This window comes from Castor canadensis, chromosome 3, assembly GCF_047511655.1.
Source record: "Castor canadensis chromosome 3, mCasCan1.hap1v2, whole genome shotgun sequence".
In the NCBI taxonomy this organism is placed as follows: Eukaryota; Metazoa; Chordata; class Mammalia; order Rodentia; family Castoridae; genus Castor; species Castor canadensis.
Window position 1 is genome coordinate 51951165 of NC_133388.1, and position 11593 is coordinate 51962757.

General features: G+C 49.8%; 1 protein-coding gene across 2 annotated transcripts; it reads right to left on the reverse strand.

Annotated features, from left to right (window-relative positions):
* Positions 1-240: 240 nt before the first annotated feature.
* Bmp4 (bone morphogenetic protein 4) lies at positions 241-7209 on the reverse strand. 2 transcript variants are annotated; one of them, XM_020186899.2, is made up of 4 exons: positions 6911-7209; positions 3701-3825; positions 2219-2598; positions 241-1273 (listed from the first exon to the last, which is right to left on the reverse strand). In XM_020186899.2, the coding sequence occupies exons 3-4, from the start codon at positions 2589-2591 to the stop codon at positions 417-419; spliced, it is 1230 nt and encodes a 409-aa protein (XP_020042488.1). In that variant the 5' UTR covers positions 2592-2598; positions 3701-3825; positions 6911-7209; the 3' UTR covers positions 241-416. The 2 variants fall into 2 exon arrangements, with proteins under 2 accessions (XP_020042488.1, XP_073924060.1); XM_074067959.1 differs by lacking the exon at positions 6911-7209 and having other exon boundaries at positions 2219-2545.
* Between the last annotated feature and the right edge of the window lie 4384 nt (positions 7210-11593).

Consider the following 11593-nt stretch of genomic DNA (forward strand, 5'->3'; position numbering starts at 1 on the left):
CCTGTCCTCAGCTCACAAGTTAACCACCTCCTCTTACCACCTCTGACTTCCATTCTTCCCCTTTTCCCAACTCAACAGAAAAACACATTCACAAGGGAAGGGAAAGAAGCAAAAAGACTAAAGAGAAAAAGACCATCATTTACCTTTAAAATAATGACTCATTTTATTTTTTCTTTTAATACGTAGTTATAAATATATTTTGTCAAAATATATGATCAATATGGTCAAAACATTTGCACGTAAAGTCATAAATAAGGTCAAGGTGAATGTTTAGGGTTTTTTTTCCTTTTTTTTTTTTTTTTAAGATAAAAGTCCAGCTATAAGGAAGCAGTCTGTGTGGAGTGTGGGTGAGTGGATGGGAACATGTGTGTTTGTGTGTATGTGTGTTTGTGTCTATCCTCAAGGACTGCCCAAGGTCAGCGGCACCCACATCCTTCTACCACCATCTCCTGATAATTTTTCAGTACCACCTTGTCATACTCATCCAGGTACAGCATGGAGATGGCGCTCAGTTCAGTGGGTACACAACAGGCCTTGGGGATACTGGAGTTGACAGAGTTGACCAGGGTCTGCACAATGGCGTGGTTGGTTGAGTTGAGGTGGTCTGCCAGTGGAAAGGGACAGTCCCCGTGGCAGTAGAAGGCCTGGTAACCTGGTGGGGCCACAATCCAGTCATTCCAGCCCACGTCGCTGAAGTCCACATAGAGTGAGTGGCGACGGCAGTTCTTACTCTTCTTCCTGGACCGCTGTGGGTGATGCCTAGGGCTTCGCTTGGCCCTCCGGCGACGGGTCAAGGCATGGCCCCGGCCATCATGGCCAAAAGTGACCAGGAGGGGCCTGAGCTGGGCCCATTCCCCACTCCCTTGAGGTAACGATCGGCTAATCCTGACATGCTGGCCCTGGTAGGTCCGTGTCTGATGGAGATGGGTCACCTCCACAGCTAGCCCATAGTTGGGCTGCTTCTCCCGGGTCCAGCGAAGGACTGCAGGGCTCACATCAAAAGTTTCCCACCGTGTCACATTGTGGTGGACCAGTCTAGTGTCCAGTAGTCGTGTGATGAGGTGCCCAGGTACCACTTCGGCTGGGGGCTTCATAACCTCATAAATGTTTATACGGTGGAAGCCCCGCTCCCAATCAGGGCCCTGGTCCACCTGCTCCCGAAAGAGCCGTAGCTCTGCAGAAGAGATCACCTCATTCTCTGGGATGCTGCTGAGGTTGAATAAGAAACGAAAAGCAGAGTTTTCGCTGGTCCCTGGGACGTTCTCCAGATGTTCTAGGCACATTGGGAAGGGAAGGGAAAAGAAAAAGCACATGAACTTTTCTGTGAGATGGAAAAGTCAAGAAATAGCTGAGTTGAGCTATGAGTAGCAAATTCTGCATATTATATCAGAAGCCCACGAGAGAAAGGAGCAGAGAAGTGGGACAGCTCGCAAACCAGCAAAATTTAGTAAACATTTGTCAAGTACCAAAGGCAGACAGTATCTCCCAAACTTCTCATGTCTAATAATTTCCATGTGTCAACTCCTTCTCTCTACCACCCTCCAGCTCCCCTTTTAAGACCCCCTCTTGGCTTTGTGTACACAGTTGTCTTTACAAGTGGTTGTAAAGAAAAAGAGGGGCCAACAGAGCAGAGGCAGGAGGAAACATGCACACACAGCCACCATACCCCTCCTTCCACTTTCGAGTATGTTACTAAACATTTCCCCAGCGATCTTGGAAACACAGAGCCTGCCTTGTTGATCATGTTACAGAGGGGAAAATAAATTCCAACACAGTAATGATGCTGGTGGATTAATAACTCAGATTTACTTTGGAAAAGAAACATCCGCTAGGAACCATTCAGATCAGATTACAAGGCCCCTATTGAATAAACCTGACAAACACACAGCTGAAATATTAAATTCAGTAGGTGCTTTGAACAAAACGGGCAGAAAAGGCTTTGATATAGCACAAACACACCGCTGGGGTTAGCCCACGTCTGAGTGGTGTCACTCCCCTATTCCTGAACCCCTCCCCCTCTGTCTCCAGAAAATAAGTTTAGCTGCAGCTCTGGAAATTCTTGGAGGTAAGAGGCTCTGTTCCCCAGTCTCCTGGATCTAGCCTCCTGGATCCGGGCTTTGATGTAACCTGAACTCTTCTTCCCCAGGGCTTCCATGACCCCTCCAGCTAGCCCTGCTAGCCCTCCCCAACCTGGACTCGGGGGCGGGCAAGGACTGACCTTCGTGGTGGAAGCTCCTCACGGTGTTGGCCCGGCTCGTCGGGCGCTCGGGGTACTCCAGACCTGTGCTCTGGGTCTGCTCTTCCTCTTCCTCCTCCCCAGACTGGAGCCGGTAAAGATCTCGCATGTAATCCGGAATGACTGCGCTCTTGCTTGGCTGCGGGCGGCGGCGCAGCCCGAACATCTGCAGAAGTGTCGCCTCGAAGTCCCGCAGGAGCTCATGGCTCTGCCCTGAGCGGCGTCCTCCCGCGTGGCCCTGAATCTCGGCGACTTTTTTCTTCCCGGTCTCAGGTATCAAACTAGCATGGCTCGCGCCTCCTAGCAGGACTTGGCATAATAAAACGACCATCAGCATTCGGTTACCAGGAATCATGGTGTCTCTGGGGAGGGGGAGGAGGTGCAGGGTTAAAGAATAAATAAACACCAATAAATAGAGAGAAATAGAGATGTCTTCGCATATGCATATGGGGCTAGTAATGGAGGGTCAAGATGTAAAACAGGTCAGAAAGATCAAGTTTGTGTTTTTTCCCTCACACTCCCCCCACCATCACCAGCTGCAGCCATGCACGGCCTGAAAGTTAAGAATTGCCCTGTAATTACTTGGTCTAACTTGTTTACAGTCAAATAACCCCAAATCAGATAGCCTCCATCCTGTTAATCTTTTTTTGTCCCAACTGCTATCTGAGCCATGATCTCAGTGTGGCTTCTTCAAGGATAAACAGTTAACATTGAGGGGGTAAAGAGCGGTGGGGGAGGGAGAATGAAAATGCCATCGCTCTCCACTTCAGACCTTCAGCCTCTCCCCTTCTTCCTCCACACTCCTCCCCTTCTTCCTCCGCCCTCGGAGCCCAACTTCCACAACTTCCAGCTGGTTGGAAGCGGGAGGGAGGGAAAGCAGGAAAACAGGACAGGGCAAAGACTGGGCAGCAGGATCCAGTGCCCGAGCAAGGAGTTTAGGGGCTGCCCGTGTGACTTTACGGTTTATTTAATTGTGGCCTATGACTCTGAAATGCTCGGTATTAAAAAAAAAAAAAAAAGGCGTCCTTCTGTGTCCTAACTCCTAGGGAAGGGGTGGGGGATGACTTCGGAGCGAACTCTTGAATTTTGACAGGAGGCTGGGACGGCGCCACCAGGGAGTTGGGCGCTCCAAAAACAAGTGGGACAGGGCAAGGGAGTGGTTAGCCCACAAGGTACAACCCGGGACTGAGGACTTTTCAGCTCTTTAGTCCCCTCGCGCCCCCTTTCTTGCAACGCACCGGATCTGAGAGGACGAGTGGGAGCTAGCAGCACTTTAATAAAAGGCACCGGTACGCGCGGGCGTCCGGGCTGCTGGGCCAAGAGCTCAGATGAGCGACAGCGCTGCCAGAGCGGAGCGTGGACGCTTAGAAGGGAGGTCCGACAGGAGGGACACGCGGCGATCGGGGATGGGGAGGGCAGAGTGAAGAATTCCCGGGAGGGGGGAAGGAAGAGGTGTCTACTCACTGACAGAAAACAAGGCATATAATAACAGTCCATGATTCTTGACAGCCAATCTTGAACAAACTTGCTGGAAAGGCTCAGAGAAGCTGCGGCAGTGCGGTGCTCGGAATGGCACTACGGAATGGCTCCTAAAATGAATATTTGAATATAATGAGACTCCCGAGCAGACAGGCTCTGTTTTTCTTCCAGCCCCTTTGAGTCACGTGGAAGCGGAGGCCCCGCCCCGCTCACCGAGGAGCCCGCCCTCCCCTCCTCCACCCTCCCGCCCCCGCTCGGTCCCGCCCCTCCAGGCGAGGCCAACCTCCGCTCCCGCCGCCCGATCCTCCGCGCCGAGGACTGGGAGGAGTCGGTCGCCGCAGCGCTCAGCGGAGCCGGTGCTCCGCCGCTGGCGCGCTCCTCGGCTGCGGGCGCAGCGCTCCTCTACCTGCGGTGCGTGGTGCGTCTGGCCAGACCCTTGCCCTAGCGGCCTGCAGCCAGGGGACCTGGGGCGCAGTGTAGGGAGCTGCGTCTTGCAGCACCAACACTACTTACGTGGGGCCGGGAGCGAGGGTAGCCGATTCTCAGCGGCCCAAAGCCTCACCCCGAGAAGCACTTGAAAAGGAAAGCGCTGAGGGACCCTCACACACACACGCGCGCGCGCGCGATCGTTCGCACACCCCGGCACTTCCTCCCCAGGGTCTCCGAGAGGCCACTATAGCTCCCAGCGACAGGCAGCCAGAACTCCGGACGAACGCCGGCAAGTACTCAGACCAACTGGGCAGCCGATTTAGCTCCCAGCCAAAAGTTGCTAACCCTGTCACGAACGGGACCCGGAGGAGGGAGGATACCAGAGGGTGATAGTGTGGGAAAGTTAGAGGGAGCGGTTTCTGGAGTAATTTCTCCCATACCATGACCGGAGAAGCCCCGCACGGCGTCGGCCCCTGCGGCCCCCAACAAAGCAGATCCTCGAGAAACCAGTCGGCGGGACCACTCAAGGTGGAGAGGCAGACGCCTGGGCTCGGGCTCCAGGCAGACAGATTCAGAAAGAGGCTTCGCCTCAGAAAGGGCGCATCACATTTTTCAAGTCTTAATGTCGCCAAGGTTTTACAACTCCCGTCCCAGCGCAGAAAGGAAATCCCAACATGTTCCCAGGAGTCGAACAAACTGGGAACAGCTTTCGGCCTGCACTCGACCTCTGCGTACGAGTGTTTTTCCCTGGCTTGGCTGATTTTTTAAACCACCACACTACCCCCCCCCCCAACTTCCTTCCCCCACCTCTTTCCTCCTTTGCACCAGCTGCAGAGTCGCAGCAAATATTCCTTCGAGACTTTTACTAACGCACAGCTCAAGCAATTACTGGGGTGACCTGACTCTAACCGAAGATGTCGCACGCGTGGGTGGCGTAGCGCAAGGGCCTGTTGCAAAACCTGAGCAGGCGCAACTCTCGGTCCAGCGGTGGTTGGTGCGCAAAGTCGCTCCGGGACCCAGCCCCAGTACTCCCGCCCCAGCGCCCACCTCCCCCCAGCCTCCGTTTCCTGAGGCTGTTCCCAGACTCTCCCTTGCATCCCTTTGGAACTCCAGGGCTCAGGAGAGCCTCCACATTCTCCCCCACAAACTTCAATTTTCTTTTGGGGGACACTTTCGAGAAACCTTTGAGCAAAAGAAGTAAACGACAGAGCAGTTAGTTCAGTCTTCTCTCGTGGCCGCGGCTGCCCGGCGCAAGCCGATACTGAGTCTGGGTGCGGAGGCCGCGGGCGCCCCCGCGGAACAGTCCGCGCCGGGCCAGAACCGCGCGGCTCTTTGAGCTGCTTTCGCCTTTCCCCGACCGGTGGGGCGAACTGGGAAAGGGCTGGAGAGAGCAAACTTTTTTTTTTTTTTGTAACCCAAGAGCCCCAAAGAAAATAAGAGGGGAAAAAAAGGTGAGGTGGGAGAGACCCAGAAGCAGATAGAAGCGCTGGTGCACGCGGGGGGGTGAGGGGGGGGAAGACAGTGGAAGGGGTGGGTGTCTGGAATCTCCAACAATCCTCTTGCCCCTAGAAGTCTCCCGGGGCGGTGGCGGGAGCGCTCGCAGCTTTAAAATCAAGCGAATGGGGAAGTCGGTGTTATGGTTCAACTTCGGATTCACTACGATTCGTCTCTATTCACGTTTTCCTTCCCAGATTTTTTAATTAATAAGATAAAGGCCAAAGCGAGCTTTACATCTCCAGGACTTTTCCTTGGGGGATGGGAATGCCATTCGTGGCTGTTGTCCTTCACTTTTCTACTCGAGTCTACTACCAACTCCCAAGTTTGTTTACAGGTAGCCTCAGTTTACCAAATAGGTGTCTTTTGAAAGGGATTTAACGTCGCACAAAGCCTCCAGCTCATAAATCTCAATACAAACTATCAACCAAAGCGGTGCCCAAGGCGCGTCTGGGGTCCCTGCGCGCGGAGAGGGGTTTGCAGGGACCCGGCAATCCCAGGGCCTTTTCAGGTCGGTTCTGGGCGGGTTGTTCCAGAAAAAGCCTCATCTGTCCTGTGTCTCGCCAGCGACTTCCCATGAGATACGACCGGGCCGACAGAGGCGGCTCCAAAGCCCTTGGCATCCTAGCCATCGTCCCTAGAACCTTACACCATGAAATGATAAAGGGGAAGCATCTTGGGTACCCCAAGTCTGAGAAAACAGCTCGTAGAAAAGACACATCCAGTAGCTGCAGTTCGCAACAGCCTGGGGCCAGCTTAGGTGACACTGCCCAGGACGCAGCCCCTCGAGCGGCGCACACGCTCCAGAGGACAACAGGATTGCGCTCCCTACCTCAGAGCAGCTTTGGCTAGGTGTTCTCTTCCCTCGTCACTGTCCCTCAGACCTCCCACACTCGAGGCAACTCACATCCACTCTCTCCTTCCTCTTCCGCCCTTCCTGTCCTGGGGATCGCAACCACCGGCCGTCGGGCAACGCGTTCAGCCCAAGACCCCATAGTCTTTTCCAACGACCCGGTACACCAAGTGCTCTGTCCTTCCCGCCTCTCCGGCTCCGCACCTCCCAAAAGTGGAAATCGCCCGGGGCCACCGGGTAGAGACAGTAGCAGCTATAAAGGTGTCTTTCAGCGTCAGCATCCCCACCTCCAGCATCGATGTTGGAGAGAAAAAATAGGCTACCACCTTTGCCTCAGTGGCAGACGGAGTCCCCAGGTTCTCCCCCTAAAGATACGTCTCGGCCCCCTATGGTGCCCCTGGGCAGGTAGCCTTGCTCACCATGGGTCCCTGCAGTAGCGGGCTCGCCAGCTGTAGCTCCTGGGGACCTCTGAACTGCTGCAGTAAACCTGGGAGAGGGTCGGGAACTGGGTCGCTGCAGGCTCGAGACGGCTCGGACGGGAATCCCATCAGGGACAGAAGCTAGATATTCTGGCCCGGCAGCAGCGACGTCTCAGGCTCCGGTCCCTCGGTTCGGATGCCGAACTCACCTAGCTTCCGGGCCGGGCTCCACTCTCCTGCCTTCTCACTCTCTGCCCTCCCGCATCTACTCCTTCCTTCTCTTTCCCTCCCTCTCTTTCTTTCTTTCCTTCCTCCTCCTCTTCCCCAGCAGCCCCTCCCTTCTTCCCTCCTCCCTCGCTCGCCTCCCTTTCAGAAGATGGGAGCCCCGCCCACATCCTCCCATCCAGCCGCCGGGCCTCGCCTTGCCTGGCAGGCCCGGGTCCCGGAAGCCCGCACAGCGCCCCAGCCCGCACATGCCGCCTGGGCTGGGACGCATCGCTGCCTCCAGCCCCGGGAAGCGGCCGGGGCTCACCTGGGGACCACGTGCAGAGGTACTAGAAAGCATGCACCGACTAGTCGCTGTACCTTCCAAAAATACCCATGGGAGTCTGGGCTTCCCTGAGTTTAGAGTAACTGCTGCCCAAACTGATGATTAAAACACTGAGTAATCACCATTTACCCCGAGTAATTAGAGATAATGAAACACCTCTAAAACCAGGTTATGGAGAAAGGAGCTGTTGGATTGGTTTAAAGGGTGGCCTTCCATAAACTGTTAAGGATTTCCAAACGTTGAGAAACAGGCTGTGCGCAGAGCTGTGTGCCTGAGATGCCTCTTCAGCTATTAAAGGGTGACTTTCCTTCCAAAACATTTTTTAAGCACTTCCTATGATGATGACCCTCAGAAAGACGACCCCATTAGACAAGCTACAACCCCTCCTTCTCTCCCCAGGCCTACTTCACCTTTTAGAGATCAGAAGTGGCTTGCAGACAGGCTGGGCCCATGTTTTTATAGTTAGAAAAGTATGTTTATAGCTCAGAAGCCATCTTAAGGACTGCCACAACAGTTATTTTTGCTGTTGTTTGTTTGTTTGCTTGCTTGTTTGCTTGTGGTGTACCTAAGAATCCTTAACCTCAGTAATCTAACCTTCCAAGAAGGTAACAACCACAGAAGCAACCACCTTTCAGACCACAATAAGCAAAGAAAAGATGCCCTATGGTCTGTTTCTAAAAGAAGAAGGATGAAGAATTGGCCCTTTCATTTAAAAAATGAAAACTGCTAGTAATGATATTAGCAGAGAGGTGGAACGTGGTAGCTTTTAAACTTTCCCAAACAGGAGCTAATTTCACACGTTGCCTCTGATGGAGCTGTAAGGGAACTATCAGCCCCATCTCTGTTTTACAAACAAGGAAAGGGAAGGACAGCCAGGTTAAAGAGACTTGCCCAAAGCCCTGAAGTGAGTCATGGCCTCTGCTCTGGAGTCTGGAGCCTATGCCCCAGGGCAGGGCAGCTCACAGCCTTAAGCTCCAGGTAGCCAAGAGAGGCTGGATTGCTGACCATTTCCTGTCTTGGATTTCTTTCCCAGGAACATACCTTGTATTCCCCTGTCTCCACAAAGCGTTGAGGCCTTTACTTAAACAGATACTGCCTTAGGGTAACTCATCTATAAAACATTTACATTTACGAACCTTCAAGATTTAGAAAACATGAACTACTTCCTAGAATCTGTGAACAGAGATGACAAAGGGTGGGGAGTGTGTTGAAATCAGAGAAACAACTCTCAGTGTAAGGCCACAGCATCCTAGCTTCTCCAGGCCTAGGGAGGTCTTTTGCCCAATAATGCATCAAACATCAGAACCCAGCAGAGTGCTGTTGGCCCTTACATTCCTGTGGGTCTTGGTTTTCTTATCTGCACAAGGAAAGGATTAGGACAGATAATCTCCATGTTCCCTTTCAATTTTAAAATGATTTATTTTATTGTAATTTTAGTAAACATCTACCTTCTTTCATTTTTAAAACCTCCTCTAAGAACCTCTGATTAAACAGGACAGGGCAATAACACTTGCTAGAAAAGATGACTAAAAATGTACCTCCAGCTTCCAACACAGTCAAAATTACAACTAATTATTAAAAATAACAACACAAAAATTAAAGCTCTATTAAATAGTTACTAATGCCTCTCCCGTGGCATTAGCTCCTTTGGCACTTGTAAAGACAGAGTAAATGTTCACTGAGCCTCCTAAATCAATCACTATTGCTTTAATCATTAACAAAATGTGTCTCTTAATATTTAAACTAAGAAACAACAGTGATATGCTGTCCTTAAAAGCTGGGCTTTTTTTTTTTCTTTTTTTTAATCCCAAATGATTTTGGATGACATTTTGAGGAAGCCCAGATAATAAAGTGGCCATTGGCTCACCCATGAGTCTGTGAAACCTACAGTCTGGGAGTTTCCAAACATCTGACTTACCTTATTTCGACCAATATGGCTCTTTAGGTGTGTAATGGAAAAACCCAGCAGCGTTTTTTTTTTGGTACAGCATTACGTTCTTGCCCACATTTTAGATGGGCAGAAACCACTTATTATCAACTGCTTTTACCCACCCCTCTTTGCCTTCTTTTTGCTCTCTCATTCATACCAAAGAACAAATTACTTGTTGGTTAGAGAACCAATCAATCACAGCCCAGTAGTCTAAGCTGGAGAGGGAAATCAGTCCAGTTTCTCAAGCTTACCTGTGTTTCTACAGAAGGTGATATGGATAGACCAAATAAATCTGTATTTTAAAGCATATAGATTAAGAGGAGAAGCCCAGCACAATTGGAGAGCAACTATTGCTCATCTGCGGTATGGAGTGCATTTATTTGTTGGGTTTTTCCAGGAGAGCATCAAGAAAGAGTAGCTGGTCAACAGCTCTTAGAACAACCATTTGCAAGGTATGTTCTGAGGACCATAAGCTTCAGAATAAGCGTGGAAGTGTTAAAAGAAAATGCAGATTTCCTGGCCCTAACCACAAGATCTGGGGCTAGAAATCTGTGTATTTCACAAGGTTACTGTATTATTCTGAGCACATGGAAGTTTGAGAAATATTGTTTTACAAGTTTTTCACTTGTAAAATGACAGTTATAGTAGTACAATGCCCAAAACACACCAAATAGATCTATGCATGCAAAAAGATCTTTGATCCTGTGCACATTGTAAGTAGTCCTTGCTTTTAGGTCCACAATTAAGAACCACATCAGACCTTCAAACCTTCTTTGCCAGTTATCTGTCTGTTGGAGCTAGAGAAGAATACTTTGAAGGAAACCTAAGCATCATCATTAACTGTTGGAAAGCAGTAAGATAGTAAGTGGAATCTCTGAAAGGAGCCTGAACCATTAGTCTGTCTCTTATTAATATTTACCATATGTTACTTATTTGCTCTCTAACTCTTACAACAACCTTTATAAAATCCCCCCGTTCTGCAGATGAGATTCTGAAATGTATAGAGATTGTGTAAGTTGCTCAAGATCACAGAGCTAGCAAGTGGTGGACCCTAAATCCAAACCAAGTGAGTTTCCTTTCCACATACCTTGAACTCAGCCTACAGTTCCCAATTAAACAAGGCTTTCTCTTGAAGGTTTCTCCAGGCCAATGCATCAGCTGCTGTCTGTCCTTAGTGCCTCCTTGCAGCTCACAGGAATAAGGAATTCCAGGGGATCCTCCTGTGTTCTTAGACAACAGAACAAAATCAAGATGCAGAAGTTTGTTTTCTTCTTAGTAAACAGCCCATCTTAGGGCAAGACTTTCTGTGACCTTCCTTGGCAACAGTTGTGCTCTTAGAAAATAAGCTAATTGCCTCTGCTGGGTCCAAGCTTCCTCATTATAAAATTCAGTCACAGGTTATCACAGGTTTCTCAGGCACCATGATCCTTAGACAGTATATCCTAGGAGTTGAATCATATCCAAATTACTTAACCTCCAGTGCCTCAGTTTCCTCATTTATAACCTGAGAATAATTCTTATTTCATGATGTTCTTACAAATGAATTAATAAAATGGGAGGCACAACAAAGTTCAATAAATACTAACTTTTATTCCTTACAAAGGTACTGATTAAATGGGCAAAGTAGAATGTCAAGTGACCGGGTGCCAGTGGCTCACACCTATAATCCTAGCTCCTTGAGAGGCTGAGACCTGAAGGATCACAGTTCAAGGCCAACAAGGGCAAAAAGGCAAGGAAAAAAAAAAATGTTCATGAGACCCCCTCACTCTAATGGGAAGAAAAACTGGGTATGGTGTGCTGTCATCCCAGCCACACAGGAAACTTAAAATAGGATTGTAGTCCAGGCTGGCATGACCAAAAACCAGAGCAAAAAGGACTAGAGATATGGCTCAAGCAGTAGAGCACCTGCCTCCCAAGCATGAAGGCCTGAGTTCAAACCCCAGTACTGCCATAAGTTAATTAAGTAATTAATCAAATACTTGGCATTCTTATTTAAAGTTTGTGAATATGTTATATGCATGCATGTCAATGTTTCAATGAAACCCATTAATTTGTACAATTAATAATGTGCTCAAATTATAATGAAAAGGAAAAGTTAAGTTTTTGATAAACTTTTTATTTTTTTTTTGGTGGTAGTGGGGTTTGAACTCAGGGCCTCATGCTTGCTAGGCAGGAGTTCTGCTGCTTGAGCCATCAGCCCAGC

Bases quoted from the DNA above. Each gene is read 5' to 3' on its own strand.
- Bmp4 (XM_020186899.2), bottom strand. From the start codon at position 2,591: ATGATTCCTGGTAACCGAATGCTGATGGTCGTTTTATTATGCCAAGTC. The intron at 1,274-2,218 runs GTCAGTCCTTGC...CAATGTGCCTAG, and splicing joins GAGGAGCTTCCACCACGAAG to AACATCTGGAGAACGTCCCA.